Below are 23,178 nucleotides of genomic sequence, written 5' to 3'. Positions count from 1 at the left end.
TTCTCCTCATAGAGCCCAGCCTCTCGGATAATCTGCTCTGCATACATGTTGAAAAGGTATGGAGACAGGATGCATCCCTGGCTTACACCCTTCCCAATTTTGAACCAGATAGGTAGGCAGAATTATCAAAATCAATGAGACCATCTCCTCTCTAACTCTACACAAGAAAGCTCAGAAAGGCTGGCCAGTAACTGGTAAGGATAAGGGGTAGGAAAGACAAGTCACCGAGAGAAGCGAGTTCAGAGGAATAGTTGAGTCAAGATAATTGTGGTGCAGAGGGCTTCACCTACTGCGTCCAGGAGGCAGTTTATACCTTCCCTCATTGCCTAAGGTCCAAAGCTACTTGAGCCCTAGTAATAGCAATGCCAACTATGAGGGCAGCCACGACAGGGCCGCAATCCATCCCCCGGTCTCATTTAATGGTTAAGTATCAGTCAGACTCAGATTAGATTTACCTATGTCAGCATGTTTGAGGGACACACGCCCACCTCTGGCTTGAACCAGCCTGCATATCTGATAGCTCAGCTGTGAGTAAAGCTGAGCCTGGTCCAATCCTTGGGCTAGAGAAGGCTGAGTGTACTTTTAGTGCTGTTGTTGTTTTGCTGGGCCTTGACCTGGGAAGAACTAATTGCCTGGGGCACCAGATCATGCCCTGGGGAGACTAAAACCATGCTGAGAGGTTCAGGATTTGAATGCAAAGGGAGAAGGCAAGACACAAACTAGCAGCAAAGGTAACCGCAGGGAAGGCAAGAGGGGATCCAAGTGGGTGAAGGGTCATAGACCTCTGGGGAAGCAAAGCCATTACAGAGTTGTAAGTTTTAAGTTTGCAAATTCTTATCTCTTCATGAATTAAGAGAAGCTTAATATCAGGAATATTATTTTATTAATTGTAAAATTAGTGATTTTGGAGGACTTTTAGAAGTTTTAGGGTCCCTGATTCTACATCTCCAAAACAGGCAACTATGAGTCATGGCCCGTGTCTTCACCTTTATTCCCCTTTTCTTGGAAAGATCAGGCGTGAACAACCTTTGTTCTGATCCCTTGATCTGAGGATGTGTCTGGACTATTTCAGGCTGGACCTGATCTGGGATGAGCTCCTACTGGACACTGGAGGATCACAGAGGGGTGTCTGCCATCTGCAACTAAGTCTACATAAGGTGACAATGTGTTTCTGGTGAAGAGGGTGGGGCCATGCCAACCCCCTGTGTTATTTCCCTTAGGGCAGAATTATGAGTGTGGATGAGTCGACATTCAATCGTTAGTCTCTTTTCTCTTGTGAGACCAGTAGACAGGTATCTCCATAATCTCCTAATGTTGCCGTTAGATGCCACCCAGTCAAGTAAGACTCACAGCAGCCCTATGAACAACAGATCTAAACCCTCTCCTCTCTTGTGCCAACCTCACAGTCTCTGACACTCAAGCCCATCGTTGTAGTCACTGTGTCAATCCACCTGGTTGAGAGTCTTCTCTTCCACAGTCCCCATCTCTCCGAGCATGATGCCCTTCTCCCAGGAACAGCCTTTCCTAGCAACATGCCCAACGTGTGCGAGACGAAGCTTGGCCATCCTTACCTCTAAGGAGCACTCTGGCTGAAAGTCCTCCAGGACGTATCTGTTCTTTTGGCAGTTCACGGGCTATACAGTGCTCTTCTCCAGCATCACTTCTAAAGCACTCATTTTTCTTCTGTCATCTTTATTTGTACATAGGGTTTTCAGAAGCCTGCTATTTGAGAGGTGACTAATCCTTCTTTCTAGTCTGTCGTAATCTGAATGTTCAGATTTGGAGAAGTATCAGACAGACCAGCATTTTATAGAAAAAGTGAAAGGTTTTTAACTCCTTATTGTGGAGTTAACCATTAGTATCAGTGTTGTCCCTGCCTTTGCAACACGTGTCTTTACCCACTTTTTCCCTGCTCCACCATCCACTAGGATACCCATCCACTTCTACCCACTCCTTTCACATCTATTTCCCATTGACCAGTCCTTGATCTAATAGCTTATATATGAAGTATACTTGGCTTCTGTGATTTCAAACACGTCGGCTTCTGGTAGTTTCTTATGTTGGGACCAGTGTCTCCGAAGTTTAGTGGTAATGTTTCCTGAGTGAAGGTGATGCAGAGGGTCAAGAACTGTAGCCTCCAATATGGCTTGAGGCTCAATGTCAAGAGACAAAGATTTTCACTACTGGGCCAACTGGTAGCATCAGGATGGATGGTGAAGAGATTGAGATTGTTCACAGCTTTAGTTTGCTTGGCTCCACAGTCAACACTCTTGGTACCAGTAGTCAGGAAATTAAAAGATACATTGCGATGGGAAAGTCTGCTGTTAGTGACCTCTCCAAAGTACTGAAGAGCAATGGTGTCTCTCTGGAGACTATGGTGCATCTGATACAGGCCATGGTCTTTGCAATCACTTGTTATGCATCAGAGAGTTGAACAATGACCAAGGAGGATAGAAGGAGAATTGATGCCTTTGAGCTGTGGTGCTGGAGAAGAGTATTGAGAGTACCATGGACTGCTAGGAAAACAAACAGATTCATCCTGGAAAGGGTTAAACCGGGTGGCTCTTTGGAGGTAAGGATTCTGAGGCTCTGTCTAACATACTTCAGACATGTTATAAGAAGAGACCGGTCCTTAGAGAAGGACATCATGCTGGGGAAGGTGGAGGGATGGCGCAGGAGGGGAAGGCCCTGTATGAGGTGGATTGATTTGGTGACTGGGGTTATTGGGATGGGAGTGTCAGAGACAGTGCAATTGGCACAAGACAGAGCAGAGTTTAGGGCTGTTGTGCACAGGGTCACTATGAGTCGCAAGTGACTCGACGGCACATAACAACAACAACAACAACAACATCTTTATTTATTGTCCATCTCTCAGTCAGCAGCATGGCATTCAATAGGAAAGACCACGGTCTGAATCCAGTGTACCCTAGTCCTCAAACTAACATCATTGCTCCTTAGCAATTTGGGGAGGTCTTTGGCTGTCACTATTAATAGTGACACAGATATCAAGAATAATTATCTCATGGTCCTTCAAACACTGTGTCATCTTCACTTTTCCTTCCTCACTATAATTCTGTAATCTTCTGTTTGGGAGGAGCAAGGATATGTTGGTATTTCTTGCTCAGAAATCAATCACAGCTTATTATGTCTGCCTACTCCCCACACAAAGAGAAACCGAATGTCCGTAGAAGGAAGGTCTCAGGCTCCACACAGGCGTTTTCCTAGGGCTTCCTGTAAATGGAGTCACAGTTAACCAGCTTTTAGCCAGTACTGTAGCAAGGTCAAGGTGTACAGAATCAAGGGCCATTCACTTGTGAAATTCAAAGGCATTTCCTCAAACTCTGGTTCAATTTTCAAATCACTGAGAAGACCTTCTTGCTTTATTGCTGACTCATGATTCACAAGGGGAGAATTCCTTGTCCACAGTGTCCCACATGAGCTAGGAGAGTGTTTTTTGCCTGTTGGCAGAGGTGGTTCACATCTGTCTTGACTTCTGCCAGGGCTCCATGCTTCCATAGTTAAGGACAAGCTCCTAGAATCAAGGCAAATAGGTACAGAACGAGTGGCCTGTGAACTGTGAGTCTGGATCAACTGTGACACAAGGCAGACTGAAGGTACGTTTCAACTTTTAATAATAAACTTTCAGTGACTGGGGAACACAGTCTTCATACGGTTGCCGTTTTTTTTTTTTGCTTTTTTAAAATGATAGACACTACCTCTATAATACTGTATCCATGTTATAAATACATTAAGAAAAAAATCATCCACTTCCTGTTATGAGCAGAGGCCCAAGTAAAGAGACCACTTGACGGTTCAGTGCATGGAGTGATGTTGTAATAGATCCCGCCCCCATAAACTGAAAGCTATACCAGCAATGAATGGTTTGAATCTAGTGGATTGTCCTTCAGGGCCTTTGCAACAAATTTCATTAAGAGCTCTGATGTACTTTTCCCCAAATTCCTATTCCTGTAAATTTAGTTTCAATCTTTTCTGTGGGCTATCCCACTGGCCAGCGTTTAGTGGCTATGATAGAAACATCGGCACCAGTATTCAATAACCCTTTGATGGCTGTATAACAATTACCTTTAATGGGATCGTCCAAATATATACTAGCTTGAGGTGTCGAATCATCAATAAACCTCTGCCGAAAAATCTTAGAACCTGTATTTCCACAGACTGACTATGCTTATCCAAAACTGCCATATAGATTTATTCATTTTTTCCCCAAATCTTGATTTCATATCTAGTTGGTAACTTAGCAGATGTATAGCCAGATTATGGAAGTGAACATTTTATGCACTGTATTTAGAAATATCTCCAACGGGGCTATAGCACTTTAAGTGGCTGTATCCACAATAACTAATATCATTTTACTCCACTTATCATTTTTCCCTCCTTTCATCCAGTTACTTTTCTGTTTAGTATCTCCTTCAAGGGACTTTTCCAGCCTCCAGCCTGTACTATTTCAGAATGATGAAGACCATTTTGGAGATTAACTATAAAAGATGATTAACCATATCCATCCTTTAGGCTAGGTGATGGTACCCAGTTGTTTGGTCCAACATTTGACTAGTTATTGCTTAATGACATTTTGTAGATGTAATTTAGTCCTTGGGTGGTACAAATAGTCAACACACTCTGTTGCTAACTGAAACATGGGTGGTTAGAGGCTTACCAGCAATACTTCAGAAGAGAAGCCTGCCGATCTCCTTTCAACAGATCATGGCCATTGAACACTCTATGGAGCTCATTCTACTCTGACACAGAGAGAGGTCACCATGAGTCAGGATCAACTCTACTATGACAACTGGGTCTTTTAAGTTCACAATTATAATCAGTTGACTTTATGCAAAGAAAATTATCCCAATAATGCATCTTATTGAATCAGCAAAACCTTAAGTTTCCTAAAAGGAATGAACAAGTCTTCCTCAAGAAGGTATCATAGAAGTCTTGTGTTTCTTGTCTGCCAGCCTGCTCTACAGATCATAGATTCACCATCTCCCATAAATACCTGAGAAGGTTCATTTCAAGAAATCTCTGGTCTATTTGTCTATCCTACTTTTTGGTCTCCCCGGAGAACTCTATCAGAAAGGTCTGCAGATGCACAGGATCAATAAGCAAGAGTCCTGTGCAACGAGGACGGTGGTGAGATACATGCCCCTTTGCTTCTTTAACCAACAAGCTGGAAAATGTGAGTAAGCTAGATCCAAAGACCACTCTGGATTTGTACCTTGGTTTAAATCCACCAGCGGCTCTATGGGAGAAAGATGGGCATCTCTTTCCACATGATTTACTGCCTCTGAAAACTCCCTGGAGGGTCAGCTATGGGTTGTTTCTGGCTTGATGACAGACGTCAACAACAAGAGCAATCAATCTTTATTGCAGCTGTCAGTTGGCCCCACATGGAAGCAACTCTGGGTGGTGGAAGGGCACCCAAGAGTAAGAAGACCACAACAACACAGGATGCCACCAAGCAAGAAGGTAAGACTACATCTCATAATCATGTTCCATTTCAGTAAGGATTTCACCTTTTCATCTGAAAAAAATCCAAACACAACCTCTCAAAACATTGCTGTTGATTGGGAACCGACTCAGCTGACCCTCCATTGGGTTTCACAGGCTGTAAACTACACAAACAGTGATTAACTCATCTTTCTCCTGTGAAGCTAATGGTAGATTCAAACTAACAAGAGGTGAAGCCCTGGGGTTAGCAGAAACTCCCTACAGGTGCAACGTAAGTGACTGGAGGTTTCTGGCAGGAGAACATGGCAGGTTATGATTTAAATGTTGAAGATCTCACTCTGCCTGTCACTTGAGGAATTGACTTAGGGCTAGTAAGTTACAAAGCAGAAGAAAATGAAAATAATTTAGAGAGAATTGTAACTCATCTAATAGCTGTTAAATTGGCATCAATTCATGGGCTTTAAAGTGTTGAGAAGAGTAGAATGAGAACATATAGATTCATGAAAAATACTATCCTAATTTTCCTGAGGCCATGTTCCAAACATCAAGATTTTTAGGACCAAAACACTCTATTTCCTGTTGAACCAAACTTGAATAATTTTTCTCCTAAGACCTCTTGGACTTTTGACTCTTCTTTGAATAGGTGCCCATTGCTCAAGAGACCCTACATTGATCCTGCTGGTGTTTATTGGTTGTCAACTTCTCCAAATTCCCATATGACCTCTTTGATTGCTAGTTGTTGAGTCAATTTTGACCTGTGTCTCAGAGCAGAACTGGGCTCCACAGGGTCTTCACTGCCTGAATTCTTGGAAGTGGACCATTTCATCAGAGATGAAAAGTCTGGCTTTCCATCAGCGTTCACTCTGGGTAGACTAAAATTTCCAGACTTGAGGTTAGCAACTTAATGCGTTCACTGTTTTCATCACCCAGGAATGCCACAGTGCCTACACGTAATTGTTTTTGTGGTTATGTGCCATTTTTTTAGATGCTTTTGAATCACAGTGACCCTACGATCAATAGATGTGAACCTTGCCCTCTCCTGTGCCACCCATCCTCACAACCATCTCTGATACACTCCAGCTTATTGTTACGGTCACTGTGTCAATCCACCTTGCTGGCAATCTTCCTTTCTATCCCTTGATAGTTACTGTACTGAAGAAATATAACTATACTGGATAGTTACTAAGAAAACATGTAATAACAATACAGGCTCTGCTATTCTGTGCAATATATAAAGCATGTAATATTTGTCTCCTCTTTCAAGACAGGAACCCCCTGTAGAGCAGGCACCATGCCTGAGCATTCTTTCCCATCCTCTGTAGCACTTAGTATGGCCCTAAATACACGGTGCTTGCTCAGAATTGCATATTGATTGATTGAAAGCATACATCACAGGCATTTGTCTCGTCAGTATTTCTCTTGCATGAAGAAGGGTGATTATCTGTCAATATTTATTGCACCATTGAACCAATATGCAATGCATTAATCATCTCTGAGATAACCAGATGAGGCTTTATTATAATCTCCTTCTATTTTGCTGAGATAATTTCACTTGCTTTGGAGTTTATGAGGCCATAAGTGGCTCCCATCTGTTGATGAGCATATTTCTAAGAGTCATTTAGTCACAAGTATGGAATACTTGAGGGGAAGTTAAATTGTAACTTTTATATTAAGTGTCATCTTGGTAACAGAACCAAAATTGGAAGCATGTGTTCAATTTTGGTCTTTCATTTTCAAAGCTTTAGGTCAGGCAAAGAATTAATTTCATTTGTTTACAAAGTAGATTATGTTTAATAAAATCTATTTTGTTTATAGTCACATTCTAGTCAATCCATTGCTTTAGAAAATGAGAGAAATCTGATTGGCTAATCATTCAACATAGTAAATTACATTATTCTACAGCCACAGAACATTGGCCTAATTGAATTATCCAGTAATAGTATGATGAAAATATTCCCTTCTAATACATTATGGGCAAGGCACATACCAGCGATGAAACAGTGAAGAATCTTGTTTATTCCACCCTTGTTTGATGATTGGCCACAGAATGTAACATAACACTTCTGTGGATAATAACTTTTTCCACATTAAGGGCAACAGAGACGTGGTAGTTTTCCCTGGGACCCTTACTCGTACTCTGCATTTTCACTACTTCTCTGTATTTCTTTGCCTTCTCTGAAATTTGTTTTCTGATAAGTGCTACTTTACCAAATAAAGAGAAATACAATTTGCTTCAACTTAAGAGTTTTTAAAAGGGGTAGACATTGCCACTTCTTTCTCTCTCTTGGAGGAAGTAGAAAAGACTGTAGTTACTTTCCTTCGCTCTTGAACCAGGAGAAAGATCAAAGAGCATTCCACCAAAGAAATTTCCCTAAAGAGCAAAATGCACACAGTGTGCAAGTCCACCCGTAGGTGCTCGAAGGGATCTGTTTTAAGGGATCTGTCTATGTCATCGAGAGACTGTGGGTTTTACAGAAATGCCTGGTATTAAAGATCCTTATCCTCTAAAACATGCCAGTGGTCACGATGATAAGGCCTGGCTAGGCAGAGTTCCAGTCTGTCTTGTGCAAGGTTGTCTTGACTCCGAGCCAACCCCATAGCAACTCATGACAATAAGTTCTTCAACCCCATGTTGATACTGACAATAAGGCTCATTCATAATAAGTGCGATTCAAGTGCTCCTTCATAAGGAGCAATAAGAACACAGAGAGCAGCTTAAAAACATGTATGGGGACCCAAGGGGAGGAAGGGATGGGAGCAGAGGGGTGAGGTTGGGTATGGGTGAAACTACAGGATTGTACAGATTGGTGAGTGGAGGGAGGGGGTGAAGGAAATGGGAAGGATCCAGCACGGACCTGAAAAGATTGGGTCATGATGGGCAAGGCGCAGTGGTGATTGATTTTATAAAACATAATGCATGGAGAATGATTGTATGACACACAATACGAATAAAGAATAACGTGAAACACAATATATACAAACTTTGTGAGCAAACCAATATAAAATGAAACAAAAAGATGTGTTGTTGTTGTTATGTGCCGTCGAGTCGCCTGCGACTCATAGCGACCCTATGTACAACTGCCCTAAACTCCGCTCTGTCCTGTGCCAATCGCACCGTCTCTGACACTCCCATCCCAATTATCCCAGTCACTGAATCAATCCACCTCATAGAGGGCCTTCCTCTCCTGCGCTGTCCCTCCACCCTCTCAAGCATGATGTCCCTCTCCAAGGACTGGTCTCTCCTCACAACACGTCCAAAGTATGTTAGACAGAGCCTCAGAATCCTTGCCTCCAAGGAGCCACCCGGTTTAACCCTTTCCAGGACAAATCTGTTTGTTTTCCTAGCAGTCCATGGTATTCTCAATACTCTTCTCCAGCACCACAGCTCAAAGGCATCAATTCTCCTTCTATCCTCCTTGGTCATTGTCCAACTCTCTGATGCATAACAAGTGATTGGGAAGACCAAAGCCTGTACCAGACGCACCTCAGTCTCCAGAGAGACACCATTGCTCTTCAGTACTTTGGAGAGGTCCCTAACAGCAGACTTTCCCATGGCAATGCGCCTTTTAATTTCCTGGCTGCTGGTGCCAAGACTGTTGACTATGGAGCCAAGCAAACTAAAGCTGTGTACAGTCTCAATCTCTTCACCATCCATCCTGATGCTGCCAATTGGTCCAGTGGTGAGAATCTTTGTCTTCTTGACATTGAGCCTCAATCCATATTGTAGGCTGCAGTCTTTGACACTCCACAGCAGGCGCTTCAGGTCCTCTTCAGTTTCAGCAAGTAGGGTTGTGTCATTCACATAACGCAGATTGTTGATAAATCGTCCACCAGTCTTGACCCCACATTTCTCCTCATAGAGCCCAGCCTCCCAGATAATCTGTTCTGCATATAGGTTGAAAAGGTATGGAGATAGGATGCATCCCTGGCATACGCCCTTCCCAATTTTGAACCATGCAGTGTTCCCTTGCTCTGTTCTAATGACTGCCTCCTGGTCCAAGTATAAGTTTCGCATTAGAACGATCAAGTGTTCTAGGATTCTCATTCTTCTCAGAGTCAGCCATAGTTTGTTATGATCTACACAGTCAAATGCCTTTGCATAGTCAATGAAACACAGATAGACATTCCTCTGGTATTCCCTGCTTTCAGCCAAGATCCATCTAACATCAGCTACAATATCTCTAGTACCACGACCCCTTCTAAAGCCAGCCTGGACTTCTGGTAGTTCTCTGTTGATGTGCTGTTCCAGTCGTTTTTGGATAATCTTCAGTAAAATCTTGCTTGCATGTGAAATCAGTGAGATTGTTCTGTAGTTTCCACATTCTGTTGGGTCACCTTTCTTTGGGATAAAACAAAAAGATAAATGCTAATATTTATTGAATATTTTAGACAGTATTGTTTCACATATCTAATATTGAATATTTTAGGATGTCTATTCCAAAACAATGACAGATCAGCCCATCTTGAGCAAGGAATAACTCAAGAAATAAAAACAACAATGAGATATTATGTCACCCCAGTAAGAACAGAAATTCAACAGAGCAGCAAACAACAAATACTGGCGAGGTTGTGGAGAAACTGGAACGCTTATTCACTGTTTGTGGGAATGTAAAATGCAGCCACTATGGAAGACAGTATGGCACTTTCTCAAAAAGTTGGAAATAGAAATGCCATTTGATCCAGCAATTCCACTACTGGGAATATGCTCTAAAGAAACCATAACTGCCACCCAGCCAGATATATTCACACCCATGTTTATTGTTGCTTTGTTTACACTAGCAAGGAGTTGGAAACAACCCAAGTGCCCATCAAAAAATGAATGGATAGAGAAGCTGTGGTATACTCAGACAGTGGAATACTAGACTGCATTGAAAAACAAGGAACTGATGCAATATTATACCAAATGGGTGACCCTGGAGGACATTATGTTGAGTGAAATATCTTAATCACAAAATGACAAATACTGCATAATGCCACTGTTATAAAACAGGAATGACATCGGGTTTTAGGGGAAACAAAGAAAAGAGGGGATAAATAATGTACACTGCATTGAAACATATGAGAAATGGAATGGGGAGAAAATTATTTGCTGAAGAGACTTGCCTAGCCTGGTGGCTGACAGTGCCTTAGGTGGTGTGATTAATATACAATAGATGCCAAAATTACTATTCTTGTTCTTTTAAATAGGTACTGTGTTTGTATAGCAGAGTGTTGAAGTAGTCTACATTCTTTTACACTAGTACATATGTCATATGATACAGTTGAAGAACTAATAAAGGAGTAAGATTTCCAGTCCCTGCCAACCCCCACCCTCCGCCCTTTTTGGAAAATAAAAGAACAAGAGAACATTCCACAGTGGACGAGAAAAGAGGATTCGACTCAAGGAAACACTGCCAGTGGGTTAACAGATTATCTCAGGGTTTTTGTTGTCTGTCCTTAACCTTTGTCAGGTAACAATTTTCACTAAAACCAGAATTGCTTGATTTTCTACTTGTTTAATTAAAAAGTAATTTAAAGCTCAACAGGGACTCTAGCGAGAATACCTGCTCATCTTGATGGTAAAAATATTCTGAAGTAAAAATAAGACATGCCAAATCATACATATCTGCATTCCAGGTGTCATATCTAATTTCTCCATTGGTGGTGACAAAATCAGGGTGCTGAATAGAGTGATCATATGGGGGATCACTTAATTAACAGATCAATTTTCAGAGGGAGTAAGGCCCCATAATAATGAAGAAAACAGTTCACGAATGAGATGTGCCTACATTTAGATTCTGGATCTTCCCTTTACCAGAGATATTTAAAACAGTAGAGTTGAGCAGCAGCATTAAGACTACCTGATTCAAATTGGTTGGCCCACTTACCATGGGTGTGATTCTGGACAAGCCACTTTACTATCTCTAACATCACATAATCAGTACCTACCTCAGAGTGATGTCATGAGATTTGAATGAGATAAGGGTGTTTACTTGTTAATTTAGAACACTTTATATACTCAGAAAGCTCATTAAATGCTACCCAGTACTATTAAGGAGTGCTAGGAATTCCATCCAAGTAATGATCTTTGCAATTAATTACTTACTATGCATCAGGGAGCTGGACAATGACTAAGGATGACAGAAGAAGAATCGATGCCTTTGAGTTGTGGTGCTGGAGAAGAGTATTGAATATATCATGAACTGTTAGGAGAACAAACAAGTCCATCCTAGAGAGGATGAAACCAGGATATTCCTTGGAGGCAAAGATTTTGAAGCTCTGTTTGACATACTTTGGGCATGTTGCTAGGAAGGACCAGTCTTGGAGAGGGACATCATGCTTGGAAGGGTGGAAGGGAAGTGCAAGAGAGGAAAACTGTGGATGAGATGGATTGACTCACTGACTGGGGTAATGGAGTAGGTGTTTTGGAGACAATGAAGTTGGCTCAAGTTAAAGAAGGATTCAGAGTTGGAATTGACTTGATGGCAAATAACAACAACAACAACAGGGACTCCATTGCAGGTAGGCTTGGCGATCTGCTTTTGTAAAGACACCCTATGGGTCAATTCTATTGAAACATGAGCGTTGTCAAGAGTCAGCAGCCTTTTTGATGCCAGTTAGCAGCAATAAGCACTAAAATATCTAGGGAATTACTAATCTCTCAAGACTGAGTTAATACATATGCACAATGGAAATTAAGATACCTGCCTTCATAGGATTGTGACAAATAAATGAGATCTCAAGCTCTGGGTGGCTGGGACAATTATTGAGCATTATTATTTAGAAATATCTGAGTGCTTGGGTGAGAACTCTGCATATTTAGTTGCTAACAGCTTTTGCATTGTTACTAATAAGCAATTTTTTCTTCAACCACTATTTTCTTCATGATGTTCATGTTTGTAAACAGGGTCACTTTTTAAAAAAATTAAATTTTATTTATTATTTTTTTGCGAGTGTACCGCCAAATCAGATCTGATTGGTAGAGGAGGAGATTGTCCCTCCTTCTCCAGCAGAGCAACTGGTGGATTTGAACTGCCTGCCTCTGGGATTGCAGTGCAGCTTCTTGCAACTAGGCCACCAGAGTTCCCTAAATAGGGTCATTTTCTCATGCTTCCTTTGTTCTGATAACACATATGAACAGGTACAAGACACACATACACAATAGTTTAACTTTCTTGGCTTCTAATTAAATAATTACGTTCCAGACATTTGACATTCAGGTCTAGATTGACATTTTCTGGTTGGAAGTCATCTAAATGTTAATAAAGGCCATCTTTTATAAATCCTTCATGGTTAACCATGATCACGGCAACCATTTCTTGTTTATCTTTTTCAACTTGATTTCAAGCACTTTTTAAAAAGACTTCCTAAATTGGATAGCTTTTTAAAAGCCCAACAATTGTTGAAGGTAATCTTTAGAGCGAATTACAGGGATGCAATCTTTACTAGCTCCATTAGTGCTGAAGATGAAAAAGGAAAATACCTTTAATACAAAATAGTCTGAGTGCATGACCATTTTGATAAGAATAGTGCAAGGTAACACAATCCTACTTTAAATTTAGAAGTTTTAAAGTTCACACGCCACAGCAAAGGCAGCAGAGAATGGCATTGCCATGGTTATACTTGAGTGAAATCAGGGCCCATTTTTTAACCCGAGTGAACTAACATTCTACAAGCAATGAGAGAATGCAGACAAAAAGGTCAAAGTAAATTTAGATCTGGGCATTTCTGCATTTTGATTCTTTCAATATCTCTTAATGGTTTTGGCCATTTAGGTTCCTTTCTAGGAAAGGCAAAAGACAACTGGCTCCTGTAAGAACCAATCACACAACAGGTTTGACCTTCCAGTAGTAGGGTATGGCCAACATCTGGCCAACAGCGTAAGAATTATGGGAGAAAGATAGGCAATCTCCTTTTACAGCCTCTGAAAATCCACTGGAGGATTTGGAGTTGGAGTCAACTCTCCAACTCGATGGCACCTAACAACATAACAATGGAACAATAATTCAGTGAATTCAAGAATTAACCTCCAACTAGACACTGATCAAGTGATTGAGTGAACACAAAAATGAAGGAAACCTAGTTTATTCTCTTTATAATGAAGCTATCCAGCACAACAGTCATACATGGATATAAAAAATTGGAATAAAGAGAAGTATATGCAAGAGTGTACAGCGGAGGGATGAAACAAAGTAAGGCTGGATAACAGAAGAAGGAGAGATTGTTCTCAGCTGTTTGGTGAAAGAAAATTTTATGGAAAAGGTGGGATTTAATTTGGGTCTAGGGATACAAGTAGGGTGTGGGAGTGTTGGTATACAGTGTGCATAAAATAATACAAGGAGAAATAAGTCTAGGAATGCTAGAGGAGTCCTCTCCAAAGCAGTAAGTCATTGGTAATAAGTCGGAAGTGACTCTGAGGTGTCTGTCCAGAGGGTTTTCAGAGGCTATTAATTGCATGGAAGGAGACTGCTCATCTTTCTCCCTCAGTGCAATGGGTGGATTTGAACTGACTGCCTTTGGGTTGGTAGTGTAACTTCTTATCACTAGGCCACCAGAACCCTTATTCTTTGACTATAGGTTTCACTTATCTGCTATATAAACACCACATACAGAAGGTGTGAAGTCACTTGCATGCTTTAACTGTTTACTGCATAAAGAGCCAGTGTCCAAAAGTTAAGTTACAAGGTATGCGTATTTCCCCTTCTCTTGTGGACCATATTTTAATTTGAGATTGGAAGATAATAATTTTCTTGTGGACCATATTTAACCTGGGATCAGAGGGTAATAATTTTCTTGTGGACTATATCTTAATTTGGGATTGGAAGGTATTTTACACTTTAACCTACTATCATAAAAAAGTATTCTGAGATTTTATAGGAGGTTTCATCTCTAAGAGGAGCCTTTTTCAGGAAAGGAAATTGCTGCAGCACTTAACTGCCAAAGAGACAGCTGAAAAAAATGGGTCATGCATTCATCTCGTTCGGAGCCATACGCTGCCAAGCAGTTTGCTGTTCATTTTTGTCCTCCTGTCGTAAACAAGTCACGTTAACAAGTTACTTCTTAAAAAATAGAAAGCATACTAATTTCCCCAGTGAATTACACAGGAAAGAATCCAGGGTTTTCCCCTGGAGGACTCAAATAGTTGTTCATAGGGCTCAGGTGTGGTGAAATGGCTGTGGGCTGACAACCCACACTGGACAGGGGCCAGCAAGCAAGAGTGCGCCTCTCTGCTTCACACGGGTGTGCAACTCATAGCCTGCCTAATGGAAACACAGAAAGGGACTCGATTTTCAATTTCAGCTTAATTACACAATCTATACTGCCTTGTGGGAAGGAGTTAGGGGCCAGATTAGCCTGTGACAGTGTCCCCTTTCACCTTCCTTTCTGATACAGAATCTGGAATGCTTATTCTAAGTGAGATTTTAAAAGTGTTTCTCAAGCCGGGTTCTTTGGGCAGCAGAAAGATTTAGAGAAAGGCGTGACTTCATTTCTTGACTTCTGGACTGAGTTCAGATACACTAGAGATGTAAGAGGACTCTTTGAATTGTATAGTCAATGCATTCTTGAGAGGGGACCACACCTGCTTTAAAAGACTGAATAGAAATTCCATTATAGAATTAAAAATATCAGCTGGCGGACACTGAACAATGCAATTCTTTCTGAGAAAAACTGTAAAATTAATGCGCTTAAGACATTTCCCTCTTACATTAAAGTGTCAAGACCCTTACTTTGGGGCTGGAAACCATTATGATATCATATGGCACCCTGTCGATGTTTAATATAATGAGTAACTATTTGGTGTACTCTCCTGATGTCTATATATTCTACTAGTTTACTCAATCATAAAAAGAAGAAAAATAGAAGAAATGAAAATCTGCCCATAAGAAATGGCATTAATGTCTTTTTGATCAATTGCTTTAGCTTATTAAAGAAAATAGTTCTCTTTATAACATATCCCTATGTATCATAAAACAAATCCAAACAGTACAATAGTAAAGCCAAGCCTTATTAATTATTGCAAAACCTTACTAAGCCACTCGGGTGCCTGCATACAAATAAAATGATAAAGGAGCTAAGCTCAAGTGTAAATAAACTATCTAAAGTGGCCAACTGATTTTGCTGTTGTGTAATAATGGCATTTTCCAGCATTAAAATATCTGCTTCTATGAGTGTATATTCAAAAGCAAAATAATACGTTATAAACGTTAATTTTGACCTACTGGATCTCTAGCACAGTGTTTTATACAAATCAATCAACTATTAAAAATCTCTAATGAGGAATAAAGCCTCTGGCACAGATTAGATAAAACTAGAAGTTCATTAAGGTGCTCTGCTGGCCTAGTGAGTAAGGAGTTGCACTGTCAACCCAAATGCCTGTGGTTCGAGTCCACCAGCTGCTCTGAGAGAGAAAGTTGGGTGACGTCTCCTGGAAGACGTACTGACTTGGAAAACTTACTGACGGGTCGGCACATACAACAGCAACAAACAACAACACATTCATTTGGGTGGACTTACAGTAGGGACAAAATTTGAACCTATAAAACTTTTGGAGCACATCAGGAGAAGATGTTAGAGTATGTACTTTTAACTGATACACATGGAGATTTAGCACTCTTCTCGGCAAAGGTGAGCTCCCTCCAAAGGGAACAACCCAAAACAAAACAAAGGGTGGAGATGTGTACCTGAGAGCAAAACTTGAGGGTACTTTTCCACAGACCAGCATCCGCTGTCTAAGCCTGGTGACACAGGCTACTCTGGGAGGTGCTGTACCTGGACAACCATCGGAAGAGTAGATGGGGGTAAGGTTGTACATGGGTTTTGGTGAAATCCTCCAAGGGCTTGTAAGTATGATTGCTTGTTTAAAACATCTTAACCAGTTAAACAGAATCACTCCATCTTCCTTCAACATAAAATGTAAGTAGAAAGGTTGGAAAAGAAAACGGTGAAGCAGACAGGAAGGTGTTAGCCGACTGTGAATGGAAAAGAGAGACTACAATGAAGTGTCCACTGCTAGAACTTCAGCTCTTAGTGCCTGGGAGGGACTGCCTGTGGGGTGAATCAACATTTGGGAAAATCACAGAGGAAAGTCACCTTAGTTAAAAGAAAACTAGATAAAAGGATCAATTTGAGGCAGTGACGCTATCAACACAGAGGTCACAAAGGGGTCAGAGGGACACTTTGCTGTGGTTTCCTATCCGCATTCCACACTCCTCAGGGTAGAGAGGAAGACAGAGTGGAGAGGAAGGAGAGACCAGGGAAGTTCCCCATCACCCACCCACGACCAATCCATTTGTTCTTGGAGCAACAATATACATATCAGCCATATCCAATAACTAGCATTGCCTTTTGTTTTATTACATTTTCAAGTTATTAACATTGGAAGCAAAATTCTATATGACAGTTTATAAAGAGCAAGGAAATACCTGGTTATTGATCTGTTCCTGGCTTTTTGTTCTGGTCACTGAAAGAAAAAGAAAAAGAAATTTAACATTAAAGTGTGAAAATGGATATAATGTGGGACTGAGCCTGTTCTTTTCAAACTCCACTAATTATCATATTTTCTCTGAAGAAGGATTTGTGTCACAATGTACACCTACTTCTGTTGAGTAGACCTGACCCTTGGTGACCCTATAAGACAGTACAACAGTCCTGCTGGATTTCTGAGACCAACTCGTTCCAGGAGCAGACTGCCTCTTCTTTCTCCCACGGAGAAGCTGGCTGACTCAGTCTGGTGCTTAGCAGCCCACTAATTAGCTCACTGCACTACAGCACTCTGATGGTAGACTCGGCAGACATATCACACATCAAAGACACCAGAAAATAAGGATGTGCGTACAGACACATATGATCAGATAATCATTCTAGTAATCGGTATAAAAATAGAATCAAACCCTACATAAACCACACAAGGCAAAGAACACAGGAAAATGGAGCAAAAACCCAGGAAGGATAGTATCTGAAGAATGTGTAAAACTTTGGCAGAGAAATGGTAAAGAGATGAAAAGGACTGAAGGGAACTTTGAACAACGTCCAGTCATACATTTCCAAACAATGACAACCTGTTCCAGGAGAAGATGGTCACTGAGCTTGGAGAACCTTGAGGACTGGACAAGGAGACTCTGAGGTGGCAGATGATAGAAGGGCTGCTTTTAAAAAACTCACCTGTGAGGATGACGAAGACATTACTTTTCTGATAGAGTACAGCTAGAGACTAAGGTGTGACTCAACAGCTTCATACATGGTGTCAGGACAGGACAAAGTTAGAGCAATGCATGAAAAACATCACAGACGCCTAAAGAATAAGACTCTAAACACCCAGTTCCCGACCTGGCTTCACCAGCAGGAAATACAATCCTTAGTATAAAAAAAATAAATGGCCAACAAAGTCCTGGGAAAGAATAAGAAGAGACACTGTGGCATCAAAACATTCATCGGATTGTGAACTCTTTGGTGTGATTCCATCCTATTCCCAGTGTCATTTATTCTATTCTAAGTCATGTGAATAAATGCAAGCATGCCAGAGAAGAACCTTGTTCCACAAGGGTTTTTAATGGCTGGTATTGGAGAAGTTAGATACGAGGTTATTTGTAGTTTATTAAACACATCCCTTTCGTTTGTTTTTAAATGAAGCGCTTCAGTTTTAGACAATCAAAAGTTCATATGGAGATCTCACGTAAACTTTATTTTCCTCAAACAGTAACATCTTGCAAAATTATAGTACAACAGCATATTGACACAATACAGCCAAGATTCAGGACATTCCGTCACCACAAGGCTTCCTTATGTAATCCTTTTGTAGTTACAGATTCCCCTTCAACCCTATTTCTTTCTAACCTCTAATAATAACAACTAGTCTGTTCTCTATTTTTGAAAGGATATCATAGAAGTGGAATCACACACTGTATGATCTCCGTGGAGGAGCGTCATTCACTCAGCACGGTTCTCTGCAGATGCTTGCAGACTGTGACGGGCATCAGTGGTGGATTCTTGACAATGTTGAGTATAACCTAGTTTGCTGGCCATTTAAACACTGAAGGACATTTGGATTGTCTCCACACTTTGTCTACTTCACTAAAACTGCTATAAACATTAAGGTATGGGTTTTTGAGTGAACATAAGTCTTTATTTATGTAGAATAAATGGCCAGCAGTGTAATTGCTGGGTTGTATAATGGATACAACAGACACAAAGGAGCTCTTGTGGCCTGGTGGGTAAACGTTTATACTGTCAACCCAAACACAAGCAGTTTTTCAATTCACCAGCTGTTTCTGAGAAGAAAGCTGGGGTATCTCCCATGCAATTCAGAGCCTCTGAAAACCCACTAGACGGTCATCTATGAGGTAGCTCAGACTTGACAGCATGTAACAACAACAATAACATGGCAGATATGGAAGCTGTGGTGGCCTAGTGGGTAGAGAGTTGCATTGTGAACCCAAAGATGGCATGTCTCTGGAGGTTTAAAACCACCATTAGCTCCACAGGACAAAGACAGGCACTCTCCTCCTGTTGAATTCACAGCTATTCAAACTTGCTGGAGGGTAGCTCTTAGTAAGTGTTGACGCACTAAATGAGGTGTTTTTTTTTTTCATTTTGAAAGGACCACTTAACTCTTGGAGTGCCGCCTCCGTACAGAATGGAGGGTGTTAACAAAGATGACAGCAGCACTATATAAGCACGTCTTTGTTTCCTCTGAGACCAAAGGAAATAGAAAAGAATTCAAGAGTCAATTAAGAGCCAAACTAATCAAATAGTCACAAGAGCAAGGAAACATTGCATGGTTCAAAATCAGAAAAGGAATGCATCAGGGATGGGTCCTGTCTCAATATCTTTTCAACCTGTTTGCAGAATAGATTATTCAAGAGGCTGGACTTTATGAGGAAGAATGTGGCATCAGGATTTGAGGAAGACTCATCAACAACCTGAATTATCAAGACGATACAACATGACTTGCTGAGACTGAGAAGGACCTGAAGCATATGCTTCAGAGGTTCAAGGACTATAGTTTGCAATATGCATTGAAGCTCAACATGAAGAAAATTAAGATTCTTGCTACTGAGCCAACTGGCAGCATCATGATAGATGGAGAAGAGATTGAGATTGTTAACAATTTCATCTTGCTCAGTTCCACAATCAACACCCTTAGCAGTCAAGAAATCAAAAGAAAAGTTACATGAGGAATATCTACTGTCAAGGACCTCTCCAGAGTGCTGAAGAGCAAGGATGCCAGTCTAGGAATTAAGGTGTGCTGATTTAGGCCATGGTCTTCCCAATTACTTGCTATGCATCGGAGACCTGGACAATGACTAAGGATACAGAAGAAGAACTGATGCCTTTGAATTATGGTGCTGGAGAGAGTATTAAACATTCCATGGACTGCCAAGAGAACTAACAGGCCTGTGCTGGAAATGGTGAAACCAAGCTGCTCCTTGGAGGCAAGGATTTTGAGACTCTGTCTCACATACTCTGGCCATATACCCAGGAGGGACAATCCTTGGAAAAAGATATCATGCAGAGATTGTGACAATGGCACAGGATCAGGAGAAGTTTTGTTCTGGACTCGACAGCACCTAACAACAAAGTACAATGGGAGGAACAAGAGATTTTAAGGAAATGTTAATAAGTGTGTCTTGGAGAAGGAGTTTCTCGCAAGGTATCAGGTCTTGTGCTGAGCACTTTAAATACATTCTATCCTTGGAACAACCTTGTGAAGCCAAGATTATTGTTCCTGCTTATTTAGATTAGGAGACTAGAGCCAATGGAAATTGTCCAAGTAGATCTGAGTAGCCAGAGTTCTAAGGAAAAATGTTACTTCTTTGGAAAAATATCAATCGATGGCTTTCAGGATAAAAACAGTCTTATCTGCATCATCTTAGGTCATGTTCCTTTAGCTTTTGGTTAGATGAAAGTGATCAGCTCTTGTTACTGAGTCACCCGTGACTCACAGCGACCCTAGGTACAATAGCTCTGAACTCATACTAACTTGAGCCAGTCTCACTGACTCTGACACATCTAACACCATTGCCTCAGTTACCATGTCAATCCATGTCATCCAGTGTCTTCCTCTCTGCTGTACCTCCACCCTTCTGAGCATGATGTCCTTCTCCAAGGACTGTTCCATCCTTGCCATATGCCCAAAGTATGTAAGACAGAGTTTCAAAATCCTAGCTTTCAGGGAGAAACTTGGTTTCACCCTTTCCAAGACAGATGTTTGTTCTCTTGATGGTCCATGGTATGTTCAAGACTCTTCTCCAGCACCACATCTCAAAGGCATCAATTCTTCTTCTGCCATCCTTAGTCATTGTCCAGCTTTCTGATGCATAGTAAGTAATGGCAAAGATCATGGCCTGGAGCAGGTGCACCTTAGTCTCTAGAATGGCATCGTTGCTCTTCAGTTCTCTAAAGAGGTCCCTGATAGCAGACTGTCCTGATACAATTCGCCTTTTGGTGCCAACAGTACTGATTGTGTAGCTGAGCAAGCTGAAATTGCTAACAACCTCTATCTCTAATGGCAGAGAGAAATTGTGGACAATGTTGTTCAAGAATATGATAAATAGTGTTGGAACACTGTTGTCCACTTCAAGACATCAGTAATGGAAGCTGTAGAAACATCTCAATCCCATCTGTACAAGCATTTGAGGAGATTTTGTTGAAAATTTAGAATTCTAGGGCAACCACAGCCTCAGATTCTCCAAGCTCTCCTGTGGTGGAGACTTACTAATTCCTCTCATTGTAAACTGTTTGATTAATCACCTCAAATTGAATAAAACTCCAGGGGAAGTTCTTTCACTACATAACTTTAAAAGAGAGCCTTTTAACTTTTTTCCCGTTAATGGGCTCCTTTGAGAATCAAAACACGATGAAACTGGTCCTTAGAAAAATGCCAACACATGGCAAAAACTTTTGAAAGTTAACAGTCCTTGTAAAGCCAGGCAGAGATTTTGCAAGAATCTAAAATTTCAAGTCTATTTTGGAAGGTAGACACCAACCTAGTTCCTCAGACTCCAGCTCCTCTGGATAACTTTCTACTGCATCAAAACTGTAGACTCATAGTTGTGTAGCTGTTTCTTCTAACTCAGTAAATTGAAGGTGTTGTACAATATTTCATAGAACATTCCTTTTATACCTCTGTCTCTGGGTTGTACTCCTTTTCTAGGGGGCAACTGTCATTAGTCCTGGGAAACGAATAGGTTTCCACTTCTTTTTAAGTCATGCAGAAATATGTCAAGGACTATAGTTTCAGCTTATTACCAGAGTTTTATTTAATGGTCTTCAAGAATGAAAAGATTTTCACAGAGGAAGATACTCGAGTGGGCAAAAGACACATGAAGAAATGCTTAAAATCACTGGCAGTAAGAGAGATGCAAATCAAAACCAGAATGAGATACCATCTCATTCCTATAGCAGTGGCAACATTCAAAAAGACAGCAAGTAATAAATGTTGGAGAGGATGTGGAGAGATAGGAACTCTTATACATTGTTGGTGGGATTGTACAAGGGTGTAAACCACTCTGGAAGGCAGTTTGGCACTTTCTCAAAAAAGCACAGAAATTCCATATGACCCAGCTATTTCACTACTTGGAATATACCCTGAGAGAATGAGAACTGAGGCACAAATGGAGACTTGTACACCAATGTTCATAGCAGTGTTATTCACCAACACAAGAACATGGAAACAGCCCAGCTGTCCAACCACAATCGAATGGATTGAGAAATTATGGTACATTCACACAATGGAATACTATGCCGCACGCAGGACCAATGGTTTTATTAATTATTACCTAAACTGGGAGGGACTGGAGAGCATTATGCTGAGTGAACTAACTCAGTCCCACAAGGACAAATACTGTAAAAAACCATTATTGTAGAATGAGTATGAGGATCCAAGGGGCTGGACGGGGGAGTAAGAAGGTGGAAGCAGAGGGGTGAGGTTGGGTGGGGAGGGGAGGTTAATCATAGAATTGCACAATTTGATGAGTAGGGGCGCTGTCAAGGAATGGGAAAGATCCATTATAAAAAACAATGTGTTCTAACTTTGTAAATAAACCAGTATTAAAATAAAATTAAAAAAGAATGAATATATTTTAGATACAGGCATGTTTACACGTTAGTGGATGGATGTCAGAGATACGGTCAATACATTGGATCTATCTTGTGAGAAGTGGATCCGTCAGAAAGTTGAAGTACTCCTTTAAAATAAAAAGATATTTTTTCCAAAAGAAAATCTGGAGAGCAGGCTTGAGGTGTTGAATCCTTGCACATTCATTCCTAAGAAAGGACTAGTTCATGAGCAGCTCCTGGAAGATAACCTAGGGGCTACTCAAATATCTGGAGGGATTAAAGTATCTTTCTATATCTGGGATCTTGGGCTGGGTGTTGCTGAAGTGACTGACAGTGAATGCTTGTACTTATCCACCTGGGGCCAAGGACCATGCTGTGTTAGTCTGGCCTGTGGGAGTGCTGCAGAGAAGCAGCTCGAGTTAGTTAAGGGGATGGATGCTCAATGCCTTTGTGAACCATGCCCAATAAAAACTCTCACACCAAAGTTCTGAGGAGCTCCTCTGGCTGCACTTTTTCTCCATGTGTGTCACACGTCACTGATGAGAGAATAAAATACTGCCCATATGTCTTCATTGGGAAGAGACAAAGGAAATCTTGCTTCTAGTTTTTTCTTGATCCTGCTCTATTGGCATATTTAAGTATTTTCCTTCCTTCCTTCCTTCCTTCCTTCCTTCCTTC

General features: G+C 41.0%; 1 protein-coding gene across 1 annotated transcript in view; it reads right to left on the bottom strand.

Moving 5' to 3' along the window:
- Positions 1-23,178, bottom strand: part of CHST9 (carbohydrate (N-acetylgalactosamine 4-0) sulfotransferase 9) — a 365,249-nt gene that overhangs the window by 31,788 nt on the left and 310,283 nt on the right. Inside the window, exon 4 of the mRNA XM_006895030.1 lies at positions 16,866-16,903. Coding sequence (XP_006895092.1) covers positions 16,866-16,903 — 38 coding nt within the window. The remainder of the gene's footprint in view (positions 1-16,865; positions 16,904-23,178) is intronic.

The sequence above is a fragment of the Elephantulus edwardii genome, unplaced genomic scaffold, assembly GCF_000299155.1.
Source record: "Elephantulus edwardii isolate Elephantulus edwardi_28Jun2011 unplaced genomic scaffold, EleEdw1.0 scaffold00155, whole genome shotgun sequence".
In the NCBI taxonomy this organism is placed as follows: Eukaryota; Metazoa; Chordata; class Mammalia; order Macroscelidea; family Macroscelididae; genus Elephantulus; species Elephantulus edwardii.
Note: the sequence above shows the minus strand (reverse complement) of the source record. Positions and strands in the feature narration are given on the sequence as shown.